General features: G+C 56.1%; 1 protein-coding gene across 3 annotated transcripts in view; it reads left to right on the top strand.

Moving 5' to 3' along the window:
- The window catches only part of CCDC88C (coiled-coil domain containing 88C), a gene marked incomplete at both ends in the record, with an annotated part of 134,013 nt that overhangs the window by 81,844 nt on the left and 29,196 nt on the right, over nt 1-22,973 (top strand). For all 3 annotated transcript variants that reach the window (XM_080706994.1, XM_080706993.1, XM_080706992.1), the window contains 10 exons: nt 2,141-2,287; nt 2,704-2,848; nt 6,322-6,506; nt 8,562-8,699; nt 10,551-11,621; nt 14,560-14,687; nt 15,391-15,532; nt 16,563-16,751; nt 18,327-18,488; nt 19,926-20,203. In XM_080706994.1, coding sequence (XP_080563120.1) covers nt 2,141-2,287; nt 2,704-2,848; nt 6,322-6,506; nt 8,562-8,699; nt 10,551-11,621; nt 14,560-14,687; nt 15,391-15,532; nt 16,563-16,751; nt 18,327-18,488; nt 19,926-20,203 — 2,585 coding nt within the window. The remainder of the gene's footprint in view (nt 1-2,140; nt 2,288-2,703; nt 2,849-6,321; nt 6,507-8,561; nt 8,700-10,550; nt 11,622-14,559; nt 14,688-15,390; nt 15,533-16,562; nt 16,752-18,326; nt 18,489-19,925; nt 20,204-22,973) is intronic.

The following is a 22,973-nucleotide window of genomic DNA, read 5'->3' as shown; positions in this document are numbered from 1 at the left end:
GCCTGGAAACCCAGTCCTTGGGAGGCTGAGTCAGGAGGATCACAGGTTCAAGGACAGCCTCAGCAAGTAGTGAGACTCTCATCAACCTAGTGAGACCCATTTCCAAATAAGAAATAAAACCAGGCTGGGGGTATGGGCTCAGAGGTAGAATGCCTCTGCATTACCACCACAAAAAAAGAAAGAAAGAAAGAGAAAGGGGGTGTGTCTTAGGAGTAGAATGTCCCTGTGTTCAATCTCCAGGACCACACACAATTAAAAAAAAAGTAGATTCTCGAGCCACTTGGGAACAAGCCCTCAAGTGCAGCCCTTGGTTTCATAAACATGGCTCCTCTGCTGCTGGCTGGGCTGGGTCAGGCCTTGAAATAGCCTCCTGGTCCAGTTGGGATCAGGCCTTGGCCGCCACCCGAGGTGTGGGGTGGACCGTCCCACGCTCCCTACTGGGCAGGCTGGGTCTTTCTGCTGCCTAATACGGTGGAGGTTGACGTCACCAGGAAACCGAGGCGCATCCGGAAGGTGGTTACAGTGGTCCTGTGGGGAGCTGTGGTCTGCTCCCGGCCCTTTGTCCATCCCCGGCTGCTGGTAGTGTCTGAGCCCATCAAGGCCCTCATGTCACCTCCGTCTCTCCTCACGGTGTGAGCCAGCACAGGTGTCAATAAACGCGTATGTTCATTATCAGAGTGGAAGTACAACAGTCTTGCCCCAGGGGTTCCCAGTTCCCAGAAGGAAGACAGGCCAGTGGCCGTGGCCTTGAAACAAGGGGAATGCAAATGCCTGGCTCAGTGGGCAGGATGGAGCGATTCCCAAGCACTTCTCAGAGGAGGCAACTCAGACTGGGTCTTGAAGGCTGAGTAGGAGTTGGCCGTGAGGCTGAAGGGACAGCCTGTGCTGGGGTGCTGGTCGGTAGGCCCTGCTGAACACTGGCTGAGAACAGAGCGGCAGGGGCCAGAGGGGAAGGCTGGGCCTTCCCGCTTGAAACCCCTCCTCATGCTCTGGCTCACGCGCTTGGTAAGTCCGAGCCTCCCTTACCCACGCCAACCCCTTGAGGTTGGGTCTTTGAGGTAGTGGAGGAGACTTGGGGTCTGGAACCTTCTGGCCAGGTGTGAGCCTCACGCTGGCCCCTCAGCGGGCTTGGGACATAGAGCCAGGCCTCGCCAGTCCCGGCTTCCCTCTGCGCCCGGGTGTGAGGAGTGGGTAGGCCGGTCCTTCCATGAGAGGCAGGCAGAGTCCAGACCCAAGCAAGCCAGCCGTCCTGGCTGCCAGGTTTCTACCGAAGCCGTGCCCGCTGACTGAAAAGCTGCCGCTTTCCCTTCACGGAGAGTCTTGGATTTGGGCCCATTAAGGAAAACGAGCATGTGGTGGGCACGGACGCCCAGCCCCTCCCCGCCAGAGCCTGCCAGGCTTGGGAAGCCCGCCCACCAGAAGCTGCAGGACCTGTGCTGTCAGCCGCCTGGGAGGTGCAGGCCGGGGTACCCAGCGCTGCTAGGAGGGGCCAAGAGAAAACAGGCGGGTGAGCCACAGGACAGGACCGCAGCGGGCGTGGGGACCCCAGGCCTGCAGGCATCTGCAGGGTGCACACGGCCCGGTTCACGGGGCTGCAGCTTCACTCGCTTACAGACTCCCCATTCCCGGGAAAGTGCCAGGAGCCTTTGTTTTGCCAAGAGTACGTGTGTAAAATGCTCAAATAGCAACTGTGTGTTGAATGGAAGCTTGTGTGAATGGCTACTTTTCCAGGAGCCTGATCTAAGGGATGAATGTTAAATTGAGAAGAACAGATGCAGACCTGGGGACCCCTCCCCAGAGACTCTCAGCCCAGGCCCCCTCCCCCAAGGAAACTCGGACCGGAGGGGTCCCGGATCTGAGTTTCTCCACTTGTCTGTCCAGTGAGGTTCTAAGTGTCAAAGTCCTTTTACTGTCCCTGGTGTAGAGTAGACCTTGACAAGTGTTGTCGTCCCCGATCGCAGTATTTTCTTCATTCCCGGGTCTTATGGGCAACGGCCTTGCCTTGTGAGAAAAGGTGAGGGCCAGAGGAAGTGGAGACCGGCTCAGGTCCGCACCGGCCACGTGCTCCCCCGGGTGGAGAAGCCTGTTGCCGGTACCCGGCACCTTTGTCTGCTGAGGTCTGTGCGCTTTGGCCCACCAGGAGCTGCGAGAAGACAACATCATCCTGATCGAGACCAAGGCCATGCTGGAGGAGCAGCTGACGGCCTCCCGGGCCCGCAGCGACAAGGTCCACGAGCTGGAGAAGGAGAACTTGCAACTCAAGTCCAAACTGCATGACCTGGAGCTGGTACTGTGGGCGCGCCGGTCCTCTCTGCTGTCTCAGCCGCTGGGTTGGCCGCCGCTCCCGCCGCTTGTGGACAGAGTAGCTGGGTGGGCCCTGGATACCCTGGACACTGCCGGGGCTCGCCTTTTGTGTTGAGGACGAGTGGAAGGGGCCTCAGACCTGCTCTGGAGCTGCAAAGCTGCCCGTGGCCACAGCGCCTGCTTCAGAGCCCAGAGCAGGACCCCTCTGCTGAGCGACATTCAGTTAGAGTCCTTGGGACTCTCCACCCTGCGGTGTCCAGGGTGAGGTGCTGTTGCGTGGCCGTCTGTGAGCTCTGCCTGGAAGCGCACAGGCACCTGCTGTCCCTTCACCCACCAGGCATGGTGGCCGGTCGGGGCTCCAGGGCAGGCCCCCAGACTCCTTCCCTCTTCCTGCCCTAGGACCGGGACACGGATAAGAAGCGGATTGAGGAGCTGCTGGAGGAAAACATGGTTTTGGAGATTGCACAGAAGCAGAGCATGAACGAATCCGCCCACCTGGGCTGGGAGCTGGAGCAGCTGTCTAAGAGTGCAGACCTGTCGGATGGTAGGTGTCGCCCGGAGCCCAGGGCTGGTGCCGTGCCCTTGTGCGGGAGCCCGGCCCTCAGCTCTGAATCTCCCCTGACAGCCTATCTGTTCATCCCCAGTAAATATGATTTCCTTCAAGTGCCATTTGGAACCGTTTCATTACGGTGTCCCCAGGGAACAGGAGGGCTCTGGCAGCCTGGATGTCAGGACGGGAAACACAAATCAAGTGTTGCTGGGTTTCTCGGCTTCCCATATGGACACTCAGGAGCATCCAGATTACAGCACGCTGATACCCCAAGGACATCTGAGGCCTGTCTGTGGTTGGCTGAGAGCTTTGGATGGCAGCAGTGTCCCCAGTGGCCACTAATCTCTGCTATAAATGTACCCTGGGCATTACTTCTTCCACCATTTGCATAATCGGGTGGGATGGATGCAGCCTGTCCTGGCTTCCGGTGGGGATGCTAAGAGGCCCCTGTTCCCGAGACCCAGGTTCCCTGCGGTCTGCCAGGCCTCCTCCTCCCTCCAGAGCCTGCGCTGCCGCCCTCTGCTGGTCCCCAGACAAACTGGTGGCCCCGGGAAGGGCGGGGGACCCTGTTAGTGCTGGAGCAGGAAGCTTCAGCACCCGGCAAACAATAGGCTAGTTCCTGCGTTCAAAAATAGCACGCGCCTCCTCACACCTGGTACCGCGAGTCTGTGTTTACTTAGCACTTTGCAGTGTGGTAGGGCTTCGGGCTGGTTCTAGCACCGTTGTTTGAAAATTCTGATAAATATCTCTAATACTGGTAAGGTTCTTGGAAATAGATGGATATTTCTTTTCTTTTTTGAGGGGTCCTGTCCCTTTTGAACTTAAGACCAGCTGGTTAAAGGTTTAGTTCTGGTCTGCAGGCTCCTGGCCTTTGATCCAAGTCTGTCAGAAGGAGCTGTTGCCCCCTGGTGGAGCAGAGAGGTGGTGCAGGCTGTCTGGTGGGGTGGTGGGCCTCACCACTAGAGTGTTCACTATAGTTTGGGAGACCTTTATGGTCTTATTCTTAGGGATAATGTTGTCTTGAATGATGGTGTAATGGCTGGACATACTTTGATCATCGTGTGCGTGTGTGTGTGTGTGTGTGTGTGTGCGCGCGCGTGTGTGTGTGTGTGTTGCTGAGGAATGAACCCAGGAGCATTCTGTCTCTGAGCTACACCCCCAGCCCTATTTTTTATTCTTTATTTTGAAACAGGGTCTCACTGAGTTGCAGAGGGCCTCACTAAGTACCTGACGCTGTCTGCGAACCCGATCCCCGTCTCAGCCTCCTGAATCCTGGGATTATAAGTGTGCGCCACCACACCTGGCTTTAAATCTTTTTTTTTTTTTTTTTTTTTTGGGAGGGGGGGTTGGGGATGGAACCCAGGGGCATTCGACCTCTGAGCTACACCCCTTGCCCTGTTTTTTATTCTTCATTTTGAGACAGGGTTTCACAAAGTTGCAGAGGACCTCGCTAAGTAGCTGAGGCTGTCCGCAATCCTCAGATATCAGTCTCTCAAATGCTGGGATAACAAGCATGCACCACCACTGTCTGGCTCTGGCATTAAATCTTGAAACAGAGTTTCACCAAATTGATGCGGCTGGCCTTAAACCCACAACTCTTCTGTTTCAGCCTCCCAAGTATTAGGATTATGGGCATGTGCCATAATCTGTGCCTGGCATGTTTTTTTTTTTTTTTTTAAAAGAGATAAGGTCTTACTATGTTGCCCACATTGGCCCTGAACTGGGCATAAGTGATCCTTCTGCCTTAGCCTTCTGTGTAGTTGGGACCATAGGCATGTACGGCCATGCATGGCTCCATCACACACACACACACACACACACACACACACAGAGTTTATTTGTCCTGGTTATGGAGATTGAACCTAGGGCCTCGTACTTGCTAAGTACATATCTTCCACCGAGCCGCACCCTTGCCCCTCAATAACTTAAGAGTGTCTGGCGTAGTGACTTCTGGGTCAGAAGGCTTGGCTTCAAGTCTAGCTCCTCACTTGCTAGCTCGGCACCTGGGGCGAGCACTTGACCTCTTTACACTTCAGTTCCGTTGTCTGCAGAAGGAGGGCAGGGAGCCCGCCCTGCAGGGTCGCTCCCATCACAAGTGAGATGAGGCCGTGGCCGGGATCTGTTCTTATTGCCTTTGTCTTACTGAAGCACACCGATTGTTCTGGTTGCTGGGCATGCTAATGAGCAGAGTGCTTGGGAAGGAACCCTTGGTACTTTTAGTGATAAACTGCTTGTAATCAGTCCCATTGTCTAACTTTGAGAACCTTAAAAATGATTCTCCGGTGTGAAGGCCTGGGTGACAGGAATGGGTGCAGAGCAGTGGGAACGCACCTAATGCCACAGCACTGTGCACGCAAACCTGCAAGGTTATATTAATATCTCGCCACAATTTTAAATAGGTTCTACCCCCGCCACACACAGAGTGCTTCAGAGATACCATCCAAACAATGGCAGGCTCCAAGTTGGCAGGGTTTTATCGTATTGTAGGCTAGGTGAGTTTCTTGTTGTGGCATACCTGGGGTGAGCCCTCCCCGCGTCCCCGTCCAGGTCTCTCAGCACTACATTGGGACCCACCATGTCCCTCCGCGGCTGCCTTTGCCGGTCACTGCTTCGGGTCTTGAGGACATTCTGGCCCCGTGGGTCTGTGCTGTTAGCCTTCATAGAGGCTGAAAATCCAAAGAGGAGCGCAGACATCTTTAGCCCTTCTGATTGACAGAGGGTCAGAAGACACACCTTGTGTCTGCAGATCGATGGGTGGTGGTGAAAGCCAGCACCCTCGGCTACCCGCAGCCTCTGGGCCATGAAGAAGGAGCTGGGGTTAGGGGTGGAGACAGCCAGGCCTGAGAAGTGAGCGGGCAGAGGAGAGACAGAGCAGCCTCGATGCCTCCTCACAGGGCTTCTGCACTCATTGTTTTCCTGCTCACTTACCTAAGCCTCACACCTGCCCGGAGCAGGAAGGGGCCAAGAGCTCCCATTCCTGACTTGGGACTGCGCTCCCTTCTGTGCTCAGAAGCAGACCATAGGTAATCTGCCTCTTTAGCTTATATTTTCATCTCAGAATTTTTAAAGCAATTTGCATGGATTTTCACTTTGATTCAACATAATGGTGTAATCACAATTGCCAGGCTGGCAACGGTGGGCGTGTGTACGGCGCAGCTTCCCACCGTCCTGGGCAGACGGACGGCTCACTTGCTGTGGCTCTGTTGGGCTCTGCCATCCTCGGGCTGGGCAGGCTGGCAGGTAGCCACCTGCTAAAGTCCTGTACATCAGGCAGCCTTTAACTTTGGCGATGGCACCTGTACTGAAGGCTGCTCTCTTGGAAGGACCCCCCCCCCAGGCGCTGACACCCCATCCACACGGTCCCGGGGTGGAGAAGCAGGAGGCAGCTGCCCGGTTCCCCATGGGCCTGGGGTGCAGAACCAAGCGAGGCTCCCTGAACGCTGGCTCAGACCGACTTTGCCCCTTAGCCTCCAGGAAGTCGTTCGTGTTCGAGCTGAACGAGTGTGCGTCCAGCCGCATCTTGAAGCTGGAGAAGGAAAACCAGAGCCTGCAGAGCACCATCCAGGGCCTGCGGGACGCCTCCCTGGCACTGGAGGAGAGCAGCCTCAAGTGCGGGGAGCTGGAGAAGGAGAACCAGCAGCTGGGCAAGAAGGTGACCTCAAGGGCAAGGCGGGGGGCCGCGTGTCAGCCGGGGCCAGAGCACGGCTAATTTGCGCTGTGGGTGGCGTGGTGAGTCCTGAACACACCAGCTGCCAGGTTCTGGCCCAGGGAGGAGGCGGGAACCCTCTTGCGGGTGGCCCCCTTGCAGGACTGGCGTCTCCAGTGCCTGGATGCCTCCCGCCTTGCCCCCGAACCCCACAGTGGCAGCGGAGAGGCAGGGACTGTGGGCAGCAGACCCAGGCCTCCTGGGTCAGACCAAGACACACCTAGGGTTCCACACCTAGTGCTGAAGATTCGGGCTGAGACAGGAAGGATAAGAAAGTGCTCTTGTTTTGAGAAAGGCCCGTATCACAGTGCCTCTTCCTGGCTGTCCCTGGCCAGCCTGGCTGGGTGAAGCACACCCGCCCGGGACTCCCTGGATTGGGACCAGGGACCTTGATGCCCTGACCGCCACGATGCGCATCCGCCCCGCCGGCCCCTGCCTCCCGCTGGTGGATCAGTGGCCCGCTTCCCTTGCAGAGGTTAAGATCACGCGTGGACCGGGGAGGCAGGAAGGCAGGTGGCTCCTCTCCGGAGAGGAGGGCGGTAGCTCTGTTTCAGACAGGGATCCTCAGAGGCCCCTGAGAGACCATGCGCATGCTCACATAAGCCCTTGACCTGGCCAGGCTGCCTGAGGGCAGTGGCGCCGTCCCCGGGCACATGGGGTTGCCTGGGCATTCCCGAGTCCTGCCCCTGCAGGTAGGTTCAGGTCGAATTGGAGGTCTAAAGTTGGAGGTTTTCCTGAGCTTTCTAGACGGTTCCTAGAGCACTGGTGCCCAGCGTAGCATCAGGCTCATGAGGGCTGCAGCCGATCTTCAGGCCCTGCCCCAGATTCGCCATGTCAGAAATGGGATGGGGCCCAGCGCCCACCGGGAGGGGCCAGCCACTCCCCATCGCTCCTGCTGTGTTAGGCCGGGTACTGCTGCCCCAGGTGTAGCTACAGAAGCCTGCTATGGCCAGCAGCAGGGAATGCCAGGCTATATGCCCTCGTCTCTCTGAGACCAGCATCAGTGTGTCTTCCCAGTGCCTGAGCATCATGCTGCGGGCCCGGTGCTGGTGGGGAGGGACAGCCCGGCCTCAGCGTGTGCACGCAGTGCCGGCACAGCCTGGGAGCGCGAGTCAGGAGAGTGGCTGTGCACCGTGAGGTGTGGGAGCCCTGGTCTAGGTAGCTCATGTTTTGGGGAGCTTGGGCACATGTTGTTCCAGCTTAAGTGCCTGTCATCGAGCGATACCTGGGTGGTTCTCCAGGTGGGATAATGTGCGTTCTGGCAGGGGGGACAGTGGGTAGAAAGGATAGGACTTGGTGGCAGGTGTACCCGGAGGGTGGCAAAGTTAAGGAGGCCTCTGAGCAGCTGGATGCCCTCACCACCCAAGGCAGGGTGCAGGGTAAGGTGTTTGAAACTCAGTCCCTGCAGTGTGAACCACAGTGGTGGCCTGGGGAGAATGGAGGAAGCCAAGCAAGAGGCAGGCGCAGCGTGGCGCAGGCCTGTAATCTCAGTACCTAGGAGGTTGACACAGGAGGATTGCAGGTTCGAGGCCAGCCTCAGCAACTTAGATTCTATTTCAAAAACAAAACAAGACCAGTGTGGTGGAGCACACTTGTAATCCCAGCACTTGGAGGCTGAGACAGGAGGATCACAAGTTCACAGCCAGTCTCAGCTATTAACGAGGCCCTTTGCAACTGAGACCTTGTTTCAAAATAAAGAATAAAAAGTAGGGCCGGAGGCCGGGCAGCTGAGCACGCGGCACCGTGCGCCCAGGAGGGACGAGGGCAGGGCTGCGCCTGGTCACCTTTCTCTTGTCACCAACCAGGAAGCACACAGGTGGTGGCTGTGAGTTGGAGGTTAAGGCTGTGAGGCCACTATAGAAAAGTGCCAGGCCCTTCTTTCTGGAGGAAAGGCCCAGTTGGAGTACTTTGTGGGCGGAGAGGTTTTCGTGCTGCCTTAAAAACAAAGCTCACTTGGGAGGGCTGACTTTGGCCCCCGCGGTGGGTCTTTTGGCTTTGCAGATCGAAAAGCTTCAGAGCCAGCTGGAGAGAGAGAAGCAGAGCAGCCACGACCTGGAGACCCTCGGCGAGGAGCTGATCCGGGAGAAGGAGCAGCTGCAAAGCGACATGGAGGCCCTGAAGGCCGACAGAGCCAGGCAGGTAGGCGCTCCTCCCTGACGGCGTGCAGTGCACGGATCCCGGATCCCGGCTTAGCTGCAGCTTTAGCCAGTGAGCCCCACCCGGCCGTGGGGGGACTGGGGTGGACGCGGCCTCCCAAGGGCTTTGGCGATGTCTGAAGACAGGGAGGAGGAGGAGAGGGCTGGTGCCTCTGGCATGTCATGGGTGGAGGCCAAGGAGGCTGCTAAACCTTTCATGGTGTGGGCAGGACAGGATGCCCCAGGCCCAGATGTCTCCAAGTCACCTCACTGCCCTTGCCTCACGCTGTAGGGGGTCCTGGGCAGGTACAGCGGCTCAGATGTCGCCGGGAGGGGACTCGCTTTGCTGCCCCAACAGCCTTAGCAGTGGCCGCTGAGTGTCCCCAAGGTCCACGAGCAGGGAGGTGGGCAGCGAGAGCACCGGGAAGCCTCCACAGCGCCGTCTGTGGGTGGCACGTTAGCTCCTCCACCTGCAGGGCATGCCGGCTGGCTGGCAGGGATTTGGGTTTTCAGCCTCTGACGGAGAGCAGGGGTGGAGAGAAGCAGGTAGGAATGGCGCTGCCTGTGGTGGGAAGGCAGGGCCCTGACCCGTGTGGTTCACCCACCGCCTGACAGCAAGCGAGCAGGTGGCCAGCCCCATGATCTCGAGAGAGAGCGCACAGGGAGAGACAATACCGGGACCATTTAGAGCCATTATGCAAGGCTTGAAGGGTCCAGTGAGGCCAACCAAGGGCTTGAGGGAAGGGCTTGAGTCCTCAAGTCGGAGGGAACAGCATGTGCAGTGTCCACGGTAGGGAGAAGCTTGGAGCGGTTAGCAGAGAGACGAGCCCAAAGTGGAGGCCTAGAGGTGGGAGGGCCTTCCGCTGGACATGACCAAGGGGACCTGGGGAAATCATTGGAACTTGTAAACAAGGAAAGAGAATCATTTACCTGTTATTATTATTTTTTTTATTTTTTTTTCTTTGCGGGTCTGGGGATGGAACCCAGGGGCATTTGACCTCCGAGCTATACCCCCTGCCCTATTTTTTATTCTTTATTTTGAAACCGGGTCTCACTGAGTTGCAGAGGGCCTCACTAAGTAGCTGAGGCTGTCTGCGAACCATGATCCTCCAGGTCTCAGCTTCCCAAATGCTGGGATTACAAGCGTGTGCCACCACGCCTGGCTTACCTGTTATTATTTTTTAAAATTGTTTATAGCTGGGTCTGGTGGTACATGCTTGCAATCCCAGTACTTGGGAGGCTGAGACAGGAGAAACGCATGTTCTTAGTCAGATTCAGCAACTTAGTGAGGCCCTCTCCAACCTGGTGAGACCCTGTTTCAACATAGAAAACAAAATAGGGCTGGGGGTGTAGGTCAGAGGTAGAATGTCCCCGAGTTCAATCCCCAGTACAAAATACCCCAAACCGAAATGAAAATTATTTATTTTTGTATGCATGTGTGGTGCTGGGGGATTGAACCCAAGGGCATTCTACCTTCACGCTATACCTTCAGTCCTTTTTATCTTTTATTTGGAATCAGGGTCTTGCTAGGTTGCTGAGAGTTTTGCTAAGTTGCTGAGGCTGTCCTCAAACCCATGATTTTCCTATGTCATCCTTCTAAACCTGAGGACTACAGGTGTATGCCACCACACCTGGTTGTCATTTATCTTTTAAGCCATGCGAGGGCACTGAGCATACTTGGACTTCTTTGAGCACTGGTGTCTGTGCCTCTCGCCTGTGTGTGTCAGGCCCCGGGGGAGCGCCGGGGTGGCATCAGGTGCACGGGGATGGTCACTGAAGGCTTGCGCTCTCCAGCCCCAGGTGTGAGCCCCATCCCTGGCTTGGGTTTGTGCGGCAGCCTTGTCTTTTCCCGCAGATCAAGGATCTGGAGCAGGAGAAGGAGCACCTCCACCGAGCTGTGTGGTCGCTGCGGGAGAGGTCGCAGGTGGGCGGCGAGGCCCGCGGCAAGGACTTGGAGAAGGAGAACAGGGCCCTCCACCAGGCCGTGACAGAGGCCGGCAGCAAGCTCGGCCAGCTGGAGCTGGAGAAGCAGCAGCTGCACAGGGACTTGGAGCAGGCCAAGGAGAAGGGGGAGCGGGCGGAGACGCTGGCGAGGGAGCTGCGCCGGCTGGAGAAGGAGAATGGGCAGCTGGCCCAGAAGGCGGCCTCCTTGAATACGGTGAGCGAGAAGGTCGAGGCCCTGGAGCGCGAGAGCCAGGGCCTGGAGCTGGAGAACCGGACGCTGCGGAAGTCGTTGGACACCCTGCAGAACGTGTCCGTGCAGCTCGAGGGCCTGCAGCGGGACAACAAGCAGCTGGACCAGGAGAACCTGGAGCTGCGCAAAATGGTGGAGACCATGCGCTTCACCAGCGCCAAGATGGCGCAGATCGAGGAGGAGAACCAGCAGCTGGAGCGGGAGAAGGAGGAGCTGCGCAGGAACGTGGAGCTGCTGAAGGCCCTGAGCAAGAAGTCGGAGCGCCTGGAGCTCAGCTACCAGAGCGTGAGCGCCGAGAACCTCCGGCTGCAGCAGAGCCTGGAAAGCAGCGGCCGCAAGTCGCAGGCCCTGGCCGGGCAGCTGGCCGAGCTGGAGGCCGAGCGCCAGGCGCTGCGGCGGGACCTGGAGGCCCTGCAGCGGGCCGACAAGCAGCTGGAGCGGTCGGAGCGGGACCGGAAGGCGCTGGAGCAGGAGGTGGCGCAGCTCGAGAAAGACAAGAAGCTTCTGGAGAAGGAGGCCAAGCGGCTGTGGCAGCAGGTGGAGCTCAAGGACACCGCCCTGGATGACAGCGCCGCCAAGCTGTCCGTGGCCGAGAAGGAGAACCGTGCGCTGGACCAGGAGCTGGCCCGCTGCCGCGACGCGGCCAGCAAGCTGAAGGAGCTGGAGAAGGACAACAGGGACCTCGCCAAGCAGGTCACCATGCACAGCAGGACGCTGACCACCCTGAGAGAGGTGAGCGGGCGCCGCCGCCGCACAGCGCGCGGATGGTAGGAAGGGGAACTTGTGTGTTGTCCCTGAGCGCTGCAGAGCCCCGAGAAAATGGCGTGTTCCGGTCTTACTGTAAACTCAGGCCGTCACTTCTAGTGGTTTGGCTTAGCGTACTTTATTATTTCCCCTTGTGCATTCACACAGATGCTCCTTGACTGACAGCGGGATTACAGCCCAACAGACCCATCCTAAGTTGACGTTGTCGTAAGAGGAGAGCGCACTTAACGCACCTAACCTGCCGCACATCCCAGCTCCGCCACACAGTGTGCTGGAGGGGTCGGTGCTCCCCTCCACACGGGGGGCTGGGGGCTGCCTGGGAGCGATGGCCCGTGGCCCCACCCGGCACTCAGAGAGCATAGAGCACAGGTTGCCAGCCCCGGGAAAGACCAAAATCCAAAATTTAATTGTAAATCCAAGCAATCCTTTATTCAATCAGTGTAAGACAAAGGACCGTGTATTTATTCGTTCCCTGTACCAGACTATGTACGTAGGTGAGCTATTCAGTTTCTTTAAACTAATTCTGCTGTATCTTTTCTTACCTTAAATAGCTCGCAAAAGCCAGGCATGGTGACGCACGCTTGTAATCCCAGCATTTGGGAGGCTGAGACAGGAGGATCTGGGTTCGTAGACAGCCTCAGCTACTTAGAGAGGCCCTCTGCAACTCAGTGAGACCCTGTTTCAAAAATAAAGAATATAGGCCAGGCGTGCTGGCACACGCTTGTAATCCCCGCACTTGGGAGGCAGATACAGGAGGATCACACAGGTTCGAAGCTAGTCTCGCTGGCTTAAGAGACCCTGTTTCCAAATACAAAGTGTAAAATAGGCCTGGGAGTATAGCCCAGAGGTAGAAGGGTTTCCAGGAACCCCAATACCACCAAAAATAAAAATAAAAATAAATAAAGAATATAGATGGGCGTGGTGACATACTTTTGTAATCCCCGCGCTTGGGAGGCGGAGACAGGAGGATCGCGCAGTTTAGAAGTCAGCCTCCCTGGCTTAAGAGACCCTGTTTCCAAATAAAAATAATATAAAATAGGTCTGGGAGTGTAGCCTGAAGGTAGCAGGGTTTCCAGAAACCCCAGTACCACATAAATAAATAAATAAATAAATAAATAAATAAATAAATAAATAAATAAAAGGTGTTGCTCGGAGATAGAGTGCTCCTGGGTTCCATCCCCAGTACCACCAAAAAAAAATAATAATTTTTAAAAAGCCCTCAAAGGCATATCTCTCAATGGCTGCAAATTATTTAATCCTGTTGGTTTCTGTGATCATTTTAGGAACATTTTAGATTCTTCCCAGTGTTTTCCACTGTGCTGTTTTTTTTTTGTTCTATTTGTTTGTTTTTTGTTACTGGGGATTGAACCCAGGGCCTCGTGCATGCTTACTGAGAGAGCTATGCCCCAGCCCCCACCATCTTTTTAATGATTAATTATTAATTAATTGAGGTGTGGGTACCGGGGATTGAAACGAGATCCCGCTGGGTTGCCAAGAGTCTTGCTCAGTCGCCGCGCTGGCCTGCGCCCCTCCCTGACCTAGGAGGAGCGTGCACATTCCCAGGTGGCCTTAGCTCAGTGGTTCCGGCACCAGACTGCTTCTAGCTTGTGGCTCGGCCGCCCTCTGCTGGAGTCCTCTCCCGGCTCCCCTGCATGGGGCTGGTAGCCGGGAAAAGAGTGAGAAAGGAGCTCACAGTCTGTGGACAGAGACGAGCCACACGACCCGCAGACAGCTGCCAGGCGCTGTGTGCCCAGAAGGGGAAGGAGGGAGGTCCATGTGAGCGGGGGCAGCGCAGTTTCCACGTCCAAAAAGACGACTGGCCGGCCTGCAGGGAGATCGGGCAGCTCCGCGTGCCGCCTCTGGCCCGTCCCTGGAGGCGCAGGTTGCTTATGCCGCAGTAACCAGCTGCCCTGGATCTCCACGGCCTACCAAGGCACAGGGGTCCTTCCCGCTCACCGGGCTCAGGTTACTGCGGGGTCCGCCCTCGGTGCTGGGTGGGACTCAGGAGTCTGGACCGCTTACATCTTGTGGTTCTACTCCCCCAACACGCACACACCCACACCAGGCTTGGGCCATAGCCCTGGCCGGTGAGCCGGCAGGGCAGCTGGAAGGTCACACAGTGAGTGAAGCCGACCCCTGGGTCACGCTCACCTGCGGCCACTGTCACCTGGCTCCCACTTCCACGAGGTGGCAGGGGAATTCAGGATAAGGAGACCTTGGGTGTAAGGGTAAATATGCCTGCCAATAGCTATGGCACCAGTCAGGAAACGGGGGACTACCTTTGGAGAGCTTCACAGAGGGGTGCAAGTCCACCTGGGCTCAGCATCCACGTTTGGAAAAGTTAACCAAACCAGGGTTTAAAATGGAAACTTTTAAGCTGGGCATGGTGGCGCACGCTTGTAATCCCAGCATTCGGGAGGTTGAGACCGGAGGATCCTGGTTCGCGGACAGCCTCAGCTACTTAGTGAGGCCCTCTGCAACTCAGTGAGACCCTGTTTCAAAATAAAGAATAAAAAATTGGGCAGGGGGTGCTCGGAGGTCAAATGCCCCTGGGTTCCATCCCCAGACCCGCCATAAAAAGGAACCTATTACTTTTTCTGCTTCAGATTGTCTGCATGCACATTTAATATCTTTTGTTCTAAAAAAAAAAAAGGCAATCAGCAGCTGTTGTGGTACACTTTTGCTATCCCCGTAACAAGAAGCTGAGACTAGGGGATCGCAGGCTTGAGGCTAGCCTCGGTGACTTAGCGAGACCCTGTTTCTTCCCTTGCCAAGAAGCAGTCTTCCTGCTGGTTGAGGTCACACACACAGGCAGATCATCAAAAATCAAACCTCTGTCGCTGCCTCCCAGCTCTGATCCTGCCTGGCTGCTGCCCCAACACCCCCGCCTCTCCTGTTTTGGCAGGACCTGGTCCTGGAGAAGTTGAAGAGCCAGCAGCTGACCGGTGAGCTGGACAAACTGAGCCAGGAGCTGGAGAAGGTCGGCCTCAGCAAGGAGCTGCTGCAGCAGGATGCCAGCGGCCACGCCGACACGTGAGGAGTCTTCCCTGACCGTGGCACTTCCCTCTGGCTGTGTGCAGGCTCCAGGCCCTCAGCCCACACCTCTGTTCACGTGGCTCCTCGGGCCTGTTATAGTCCAGGGCTTTCTTGTCCCCGGAGGTTTTCGGGGAGCCATGGAAGGAAATTCTGTGTCTGTGTGTTGTGTCTGTTGCTGAGGTTCCAATCCAGGGTCTTCCGCGTGCTAGGCAAGCATTCTGTGCCCAAGCTATATCCCCGACCCAAGGCACCTGGTTTCTAATTTGCCTATTCTAGCTTTTCCCAGCCATGTTTTCTTAAATAATCTCATTTTCAAGAAAATCCAGCATCTTGGACTTTTTGTTATAACCAACCAGCCCCACCTACCTGCTCATGATGTCCGGTGCGGTGGAAAGGCTGCCACACTTACCACGTACCTGTACCTCGGAGCTTGCTCAACCTCCCTGAGATTCCGTTTCCCTTTCTATAAAACGTCACAATAACACTTCCCCAAGGCAGTGGCAGATGCGTGGCAGTGTGTTACGCGGGAGTGTGTCTGCCTGGGGAAGGGCTGGCGCGGTAGTTTGGACCCCGGGTCCCCTGGGCCACCTGAGGCAGGTAGCACGGGAAAGTAGCGTAACAGGAGGGTGGTGCTGGGTAAGGAGACGAGCGGAGGTGAAGAGGCAGGTGGACAATTCGGTCCTATGTTTGTATTTTTCAGAAAATACAAGATTTTGGAAGACAGACACGAATCAGAATTTAAACAAGTACTGGCCATGAAAGAAGAAAAGATCGCGCTGTTGGAGGCACAGATGAAAGAGAAAGCCAGCCTGAACCACCAGCTCCAGCGAGAGCTGCACCTGGTGAGCGGCCTACCGAGCTGGGGCCGCTTGGGCCTCGCCTTCCCCACCTTCCCCGCCCCTTGGCCCTCACCTGGTGGGAGCCTGAGGGAGCTGAGCTGCGTCTGCCGGGCAGGGTGCCCGCTGCGCCAAGAGAACCCCCATGCTGCTGAGCCGAGGCCTGCAGGGCCTCACAGGCGCCCTTAGGTGGGGCAGAGGCCTGCACTTGTCCACATGCACACATGTTCTTCACACACATAGTCACACATGCTTTACATGTGTAAGAACATGACATGAATATAGACACATGCTTCCCACACACATATGCATACATTTCCCACATGTGTAGATGGAGAGACACACTTCACACACACCTGTGCTCTCCACATTCACACACACATGCATGATCTCCTGACCCTTTTGTATGTGTGGTACTGGGGGATGGAACTCAGGGGCTTTTCTACCTCTGGGCTACACTCCCAGACCTATTTTATATTTTTATTTGGAAACAGGGTCTCACTAAGTTGCTGAGAGCCTCACTAAGTAGCTGAGGCTGGCTTCGAACCTGTGCGATCCTCCTGTCTCAGCCTCCCAAGCACGGGGATTTCAAGCGTGCGCCACCACACCTGGCTCTCCTGACCCTTTTTGAACACGTGGCACGCGCCTTGGCTGTGGGACTGAATTTGGGGAAAGCAGTCTAGCACTGGTGGGGCTTGGTGGGATGAGAGGCTGCCTGATGCCTGTCCCCAGCTCCCTTTGTTTTGTGGCAGAAAAGGCAGAGGCCCAGGCAAGCAAGAAGACCTGGCGGTCATGAGACTGAGGCAGGGACAGGCCAGGCATGGGGTCCAGCCCTGCCCTCCCCCTCATCTCTGGGCGGGAGGGGAGCACCCAGGGCCTTTTCTTACAGAAGCAAAAAGAGGATGTCTGGTGCCCGCCCTGGGATGAGCCGGTGGGCATCTGAGGCTTTGGCACAAGGCTGTCCTCGGCCATGAACAGGGCTCCAGGCCAGGCCTCTTCCCGCCTCGAGCCTGCTTGCCCGTCGTTGTGCCCACAGGTGAAGGAGGAGCGTGAGCATCTCAGGCAGACCCAGGAGGGCGGCACACACACGCAGAACTCACTTGCGTGCCCTGCAGACAAGCCGGTGACAGGGCACCAGGAGCAGGAGGCCTGGGGACCCAGCCACAAGGAGGCCACGATGGAGCTGCTCCGAGTGAAGGACCGGGCTATCGAGCTGGAGCGGAACGTGAGTGGGCAGCCCTGGGCCTCGTCTGCAGCGGGGACCGTCCTGGGAGTAGTCACACCAGTGGCACATTGTCTCTGTAGAGCACGCAGGGCATCAGAGTCTGTTGAGGTTGGTCAGATCCAGCCGGATGCGTCTTGAGTCGCCCTGGCAGGTCCCCTGGGCAGCTTTTCTCTTGTGCTCCCTCTGAGCTGAGGGGCGCGCCCGCAGTCTGCTGAGGGGCATCGCTGCTGCGACGGACTCAGACTTGGACTTACTCGTCAGCCTCTGTTCCTGAGGTGGTGTGTCTTGCGTGGCTGTCTCCCATTGCGGCATGCCCTTCACCTGTGCTTGAAAGTAAAGTTTTATTGGAATATGCATGCACATGCACACACACATGCACACACACTTTTATTTTTTAAGCAAATCGTCTGGAGTGCTTTCCATTCTAGCAGCCCATTTGGTTGAGATAGAGACAGTATAGCTGGCAAACACAAAAGAATTTACTCTTTGGCCCTTTGTAGAAGAAGTTCTCAGCGTGTCTATTTCTCTGGTCTAATTTGATTCTCAACAACGACTTAATAAAGTCCACAGGGATGATTTTTATTAGGGTGAATGAGAAAGCAGAGACAGAGCTTAAAGGACTCTCCCAAAGCCCCATGCTAATGCAGGGCCAGCGCAAGCCCTTGGCTTCCATGTCCTGGCCCCGGGGCCCATTTGGCCTCGCTGACTTGGTCTTCATTAGTCTCACGTCGTTGTGTGTTTTCTGGAGTCTGGTAGCCATAGCCGAGGGCTTCCATTCCCTGTCCTGAGAGACTCGGGGTGCAGCCAACAGGAGGTGGGTGCCGCTCACAGAACGGCACCCTCAGGGCGCTCCACGGGAAACAGGAAGGCAGGAAGGGGAAGCGGCTTTAGCCCCAGCGCCCCGCTCTCCTCCAGTCCCAGGTGGCGTCTCTGTGTGTGTGGCCTGATGTTCATTTTATTTTTTTATATTTATTTGTTTGTTTGTTGTTTATTTATTTATCTGCAGGTCTGGGGATGGAACCCAGGGACATTCAACCTCCAAGCTACACCACCTGCCCTATTTTCCATTCTTTGTTTTGAAACAGTCTCACTAAGTAGCCGAGGCTGTCCTGAACCACGATCCTCTGGTCTCAGCCTCCCGAATGCTGGGATCACAAGCGTGCACCACCACGCCCGGCTGGCCTGGTTTTTAAAAAGCCTACTGACAAGCCGGGCGTGGTGGCGCACGCGTGTAATCCCAGCGCTTGGGAGGCTGAGACAGGAGGATCGCACAGGTTCAAAGCCAACCTCAGCTACTTATCGAGGCTCGCAGCAACTTAGTAAGACCCTGTTTCCAAATAAAATATAAAAAGAGATCTGGGAGTATAGCCCGGAGGTAGAAAAGCCCCTGGGTTCCACCCCTAGCACCACACACACACACACACACACACACACACACACACAGTCTACTGACTGTCCTTTCAGAGAGGGAAACTGTTCCTTCCTGCACCCAGTGGAGCCTGGCTTTAGCCCTGTCAGCCCCGGGGATCCTCCCAAGCCCGTGGGGTTTGCATCTGACTGGCTCCTGTCCCCTAGAATGCGGCTCTGCAGGCGGAGAAGCAGCTGCTGCGGGAGCAGCTGCAGCACGTGGAGGCTCAGAATGCGGCCTTCAGTGCTCAGATCCTGACGCTGCAGAAACAGAGCGCCTTCCTGCAGGAGCGCACCAGCACGCTGCAGACCCAGACGGCCACGCTGCAGGTATGGAGCCTGCGCGAGTCTTCAGTGGGCTGGGGCAGGCGAGGGCTTGGGGGTTGGCGGAGGCTCCCAGGCCGGCTTCAGTGATTCATGCGCACAGGTGAAAAACTTCCTTTCTCTGCTTTCACTTACATTCTCGTCCATGTTCCCCAAAGTGGGATCCTTGAGAGATTGTTAGAGATGCCTTTGAAAAGAGATTTGGAGATTGAGTGGTTTGGCTCAACAGATTCGACCAGGTTCCTGGCAGTAGAACCTGGCAGGTTCACCTCCAAGGGGGTGGGTGGCAAGGTGGCTGTCGGACTGTTGGGAGAAGCAGTGTTCTGTGCCACCGACGATGCTGGTTTTATTTATGGTTAGGTCATGGTGAGGAAATGAACGATCACTCATTAAGGCAGTTTCTGAGGAAAGTTTGAAGATTAATTCCTTATGGGACAGGGACAGGAAACTGGCAAAGAAGTTGGCAATTGTCCTGTTAAAACAAAATAGGGTACTGGTTTGTTGTTTTGTACAGTAAATGTCTTTGGTTTTAATATCAGGGTAGTTCTTGCCCCTCTTCAGTTTTCTAATTATTTTAGATGAGGCTGGATGGAGTAGTCTATCAATAACAATTGAACTAAGTTAGTTGACAGTGTTGTTCAGGTATTGTAGATGTTTCTAGATGTTCTGTCTATTCACTCTAGAAAATAGGTTTTTAAAAAAGTGAGGGGTAAACCAGGCTTGGTGATTCATGCCTGTAAGTCCTGGTACTTGGGAGGCTGAGACAGGAGGGTCGTCACAGGTTCGAGACCAGCCTCAGAAACTTAGCAAGACTCTTAGCAACCTAGTGAGACCCTGTTTCAAAACAACAGTAATAATAATAATAATAATAATAATAATAATATTAATGATATTAATATTATTAATAATAATACGAGGGTTGGGGTAGTAGCTTAGAGGTACAATACCCCTGGGCTCAATCCCCAGAACCATCAAAAAAAAAAAAAAAAAAAAGTGAGGGTTAGCCAGGCACAATGGGAGGCCAGGAGGATTGCAGGTTTGAGGGAGGCCTCAGCAATGTAGTCCTCAGCAAATTAGCAAGACTCAGTTTAAAAATAAAGTGTGGGTGTATAACTTGGAGGTAGAATGCCCCTGGGTTCAACCCCCAATAATACACACAAAGAAGTGAAAGCTGGGTGGTTTGCGTGCTACCCAGGAGGCTAAGGTGGGAGGATAGGAGGATCACAAGTTCGAGGCCCGGGGCAACTTAGCAGGACCTTGGACACCGTTTCTGAGAGCGGCCCAGGATGACCGCGCCATCCCATAGTCCACGTGCGTTGCTCTCACCGGGGTCCTTCCGGTCTGGTAGAGCCACCTCCTGGGCCCGGCTTGCCCCGTCCCAGCTCTGTGGGTGTCTGCCCCAGCCCCAGCCGCTCACCCACCGCCTGCGGCTCTCCCCGGCAGGTGGAAAACTCCACGCTGAGCTCCCAGAGCGCCTCACTCTCGGCCCAGTATGCGCTGCTGCAGAGCCAGCAGACGGCCAAGGAGGCGGAGCACGACGGCCTGCAGCGGCAGCACCAGCAGTTGGGGGCCGCCTACGAGGCCCTGCTGCAGGACCACGAGCACCTGGGCGCCCTGCACGAGCGCCAGTCCTCTGAGTACGAGACCCTCATCCGCCAGCACAGCTGCTTGAAGACGCTGCACCGGAACCTGGAGCTGGAGCACAAGGAGCTGGGCGAGAGGTGGGGCTGGGCCGGGAGGAGGGGGGAGCTCAGCCGGGCGCGCTCTGTCAGGCTGCCCCAGAGGACTGGGCCTCCTCCGCTCCCTGCGTTTCCTGTTTTGTGTGTGCGTACGTGGGATGCTGGGGATCACACCCAGGGCCTCGCGCGTGCTAGACAAGCGCTTTCCCTCCGAGCTGCACCCCCACGTTTCCTCTTGGCCCGCTGCTCCCTATTGTTGGAGCACCTGAGCTTTCCCAAAGGGAAGGAAATAAAATGTCACCTTCGTCAGTTTGAAGTTTGTGGGGCCAAGACTGAGTGGTGGAGGACCTGGTGAGAGAAGAGGGTGACTCCAGCTCCAGGCAGCCTGGCGCGGGCGGGGAGGCCCTGTTCTCCCAAGGGTTCTGTCCACCCTGCCCCCTTCCCGCCTCCAGCCAGCTGCTGCGCATGCACACGTGCCCAGGTGTGTGCCCCCCCCCGCCCCAGTGGGGGCGTCTCACATTTCAAGGTCTGCCTTCCTTTTCTTTTCTTTTCATAAACTTGTAAACTTTTGGTCACCTGTGTTTCACAGTTACGCACATGCTGTCATTCTCGTTCCATCTATATCTTCTGCTTTCTACCCCATGTCTTTTTTTTGGTGGGGGGGTGAAATTTGCATACATTGGCATACACATATCGTAACTCGCCACTCGTGGTAATTGCGGTTCCTGGGTTTTATGTTCATAATTCAGCCACCGCTGCCTAAGCTCCCGCCCAGGCACGTCACCGATGGCAGCAGGGCCCTGGGCAGGTGAGCAGGAGCCGGGATGGGGATGCCCTGTCCAGAGGCTGAGGAGACCCAGAGGCTCGTCCCCAGAGGGCGCTCAGACAGGGTCTGGAGCAGGAGGGAGCGGCGCCTGCTTCCCGTACTCCGCAAGTCCCTGCTACTCGTGTTCCTTCCCACCACAAGGTGCATCTCCTGCCTCCTGGCACCTTCGTCTGCCCCCTCCCACGTCCATCCTGCACTCACTGAGGCTGAACACCTGTCACACACCTGCTGCAGCACCTAGATGCAGGAGGGACACAGTCATCCCCAGACTCCTGACGTGGGACTCATTGGTCACACAACTCTGATGAGCACGGTTCCCGCTCACCAGGAGCTTCCATGATGAGAGTCTCGTTTTTAGCGTCCTGTTAGACTGCACCAGAATGGTGCCTTCTTATATCCTTCACGTCCGTTCGGGGGCGGGGGTTTGCAGGTGGAGTTTGGGCTGGTCCTCGGGGTAGTCCCTGGCTCAGTGGGTCATCCAGTGGTTACTCGGCATGTTCTGTTGGCTGGACGGGTGGCCTACGCCTCCGGCCTGCTGGCAGGGCCGCGGGCTTACGGGTGCAGCTACCTACGGTGCAGGGATGGTGGTCCTGCATTGTTTTCATTGGACGCTTGAGTGGGCAGGTCACTCATCCATTCCCTTAAGAAATAGTTACTGTGTTATGCCGGGTTCAGCGGTGGGTGGGCTGCTAACGTCTCCCCAGCAGCAGGTGGCTGGACACTGGAGACCGAGGTGCGCGTCACCAGCGCTGTGATGGGCTCAGGGGCTGTGGTTGCTGCTTGCTGAAGTCCTCACGTGAAGGAGCCTGGGTCCAAAATTGTTATTTGTAACGTCTGGGTCAGCCGAGGAGGAGCCAGGCACTTCTCCTGTCCTGCAGCCAGTGTCTCTTTTTATTGAGGGTTTAAACAAAACCAAAGGCAAGGAAGTCACCAGTTAAGTTTAGGATTATAAGTTAATTTTTAGGGAGAGACAGTCATAGCTAAGTCTAGGGAGTGGCAGGCAGGGTCAAGGTCAGCATCTGTTGGAGAATAGAAGGTCATTAAAGTCTAGCTTTCTGCTCCATCTGGTCCCAGGAAGTTGGTCTTTTCGCAGACTATATCAGTTTAGCATGTACTATGTATATACATGGCTAATTGTGTGGGCTAAGATGGCTTCCAACACTGCGGGCTTTTCTAGACTTCGCAAGAAGGGGTCGGGCCTTGGGAACCTTCATGGTTGCCCGGGGCCCTTATATATCAGACTTGGATGATATTTTCCAGCATCCTTAGGCTGGTTGAAAAGGGTCTCCACCCTGAAAGCCAGGCGGATCCTCTCATCCCAGCTCTAGCCTTTCTCATCTCAGCGCAGCCCCCACCGAATGGCTGAAGGCCTCACAAACGTTAGTTTAAACAAGTGTCTCAGCCGGGCCTGGTGGCGCATACTTGTAATCCCATGCCTTGGGAGGCTGAGACAGGAGATTCGCGGGTTTGTGGCCAGCCTCTGCAACTTAGACCCTGTTTCAAAATAAAGAATAAATAGGGCTGGAAGTGTAGCTTGGAGGTAGAATGCTCCTGAGTTTCATCCCCAGTACCAAAAAAATAAACTGACAAGTGTCCTGGTTGGGTCCCTGCGTGTGACAGGCCAGGCATTTCTGGGGCCACCTGAGGGAGATAACCCTAGAAGGAAGGGTGTGTAGGGACCGGTTTGCCTGATGAGGGCTGACTCACACCCGCTGGCTCCCAGACCCCGCGAACCCCTCTGACTGGGTGGGGATCCTGGATCGTCCGGTAACAGAAGTTTCCAGGATGGTGGGAGGGCGGCCAGGGCTCGCTAGGGACTCTTGGCTCAGGACTCTTGGCTCGGCGGCCCCCTGAGAAATGTGTGGCCCGCAGGGAGTGAGTGTTAAGAAAACTCACGCCCAGGGGGAAGGCTGTGGCAGGGGTCCCTGTGGAGAGACTTGTGTCTGCACACCTGTGTGAGAGGTGACCACTGGCCCTGGCAGCTCA

Source organism: Muscardinus avellanarius (assembly GCF_963383645.1).
Source record: "Muscardinus avellanarius genome assembly, chromosome: 12".
Lineage (NCBI taxonomy): Eukaryota > Metazoa > Chordata > Mammalia > Rodentia > Gliridae > Muscardinus > Muscardinus avellanarius.
The sequence above is the reverse complement of the archived record's forward strand: the minus strand, read 5'-3'. Positions and strand labels throughout refer to the sequence as shown.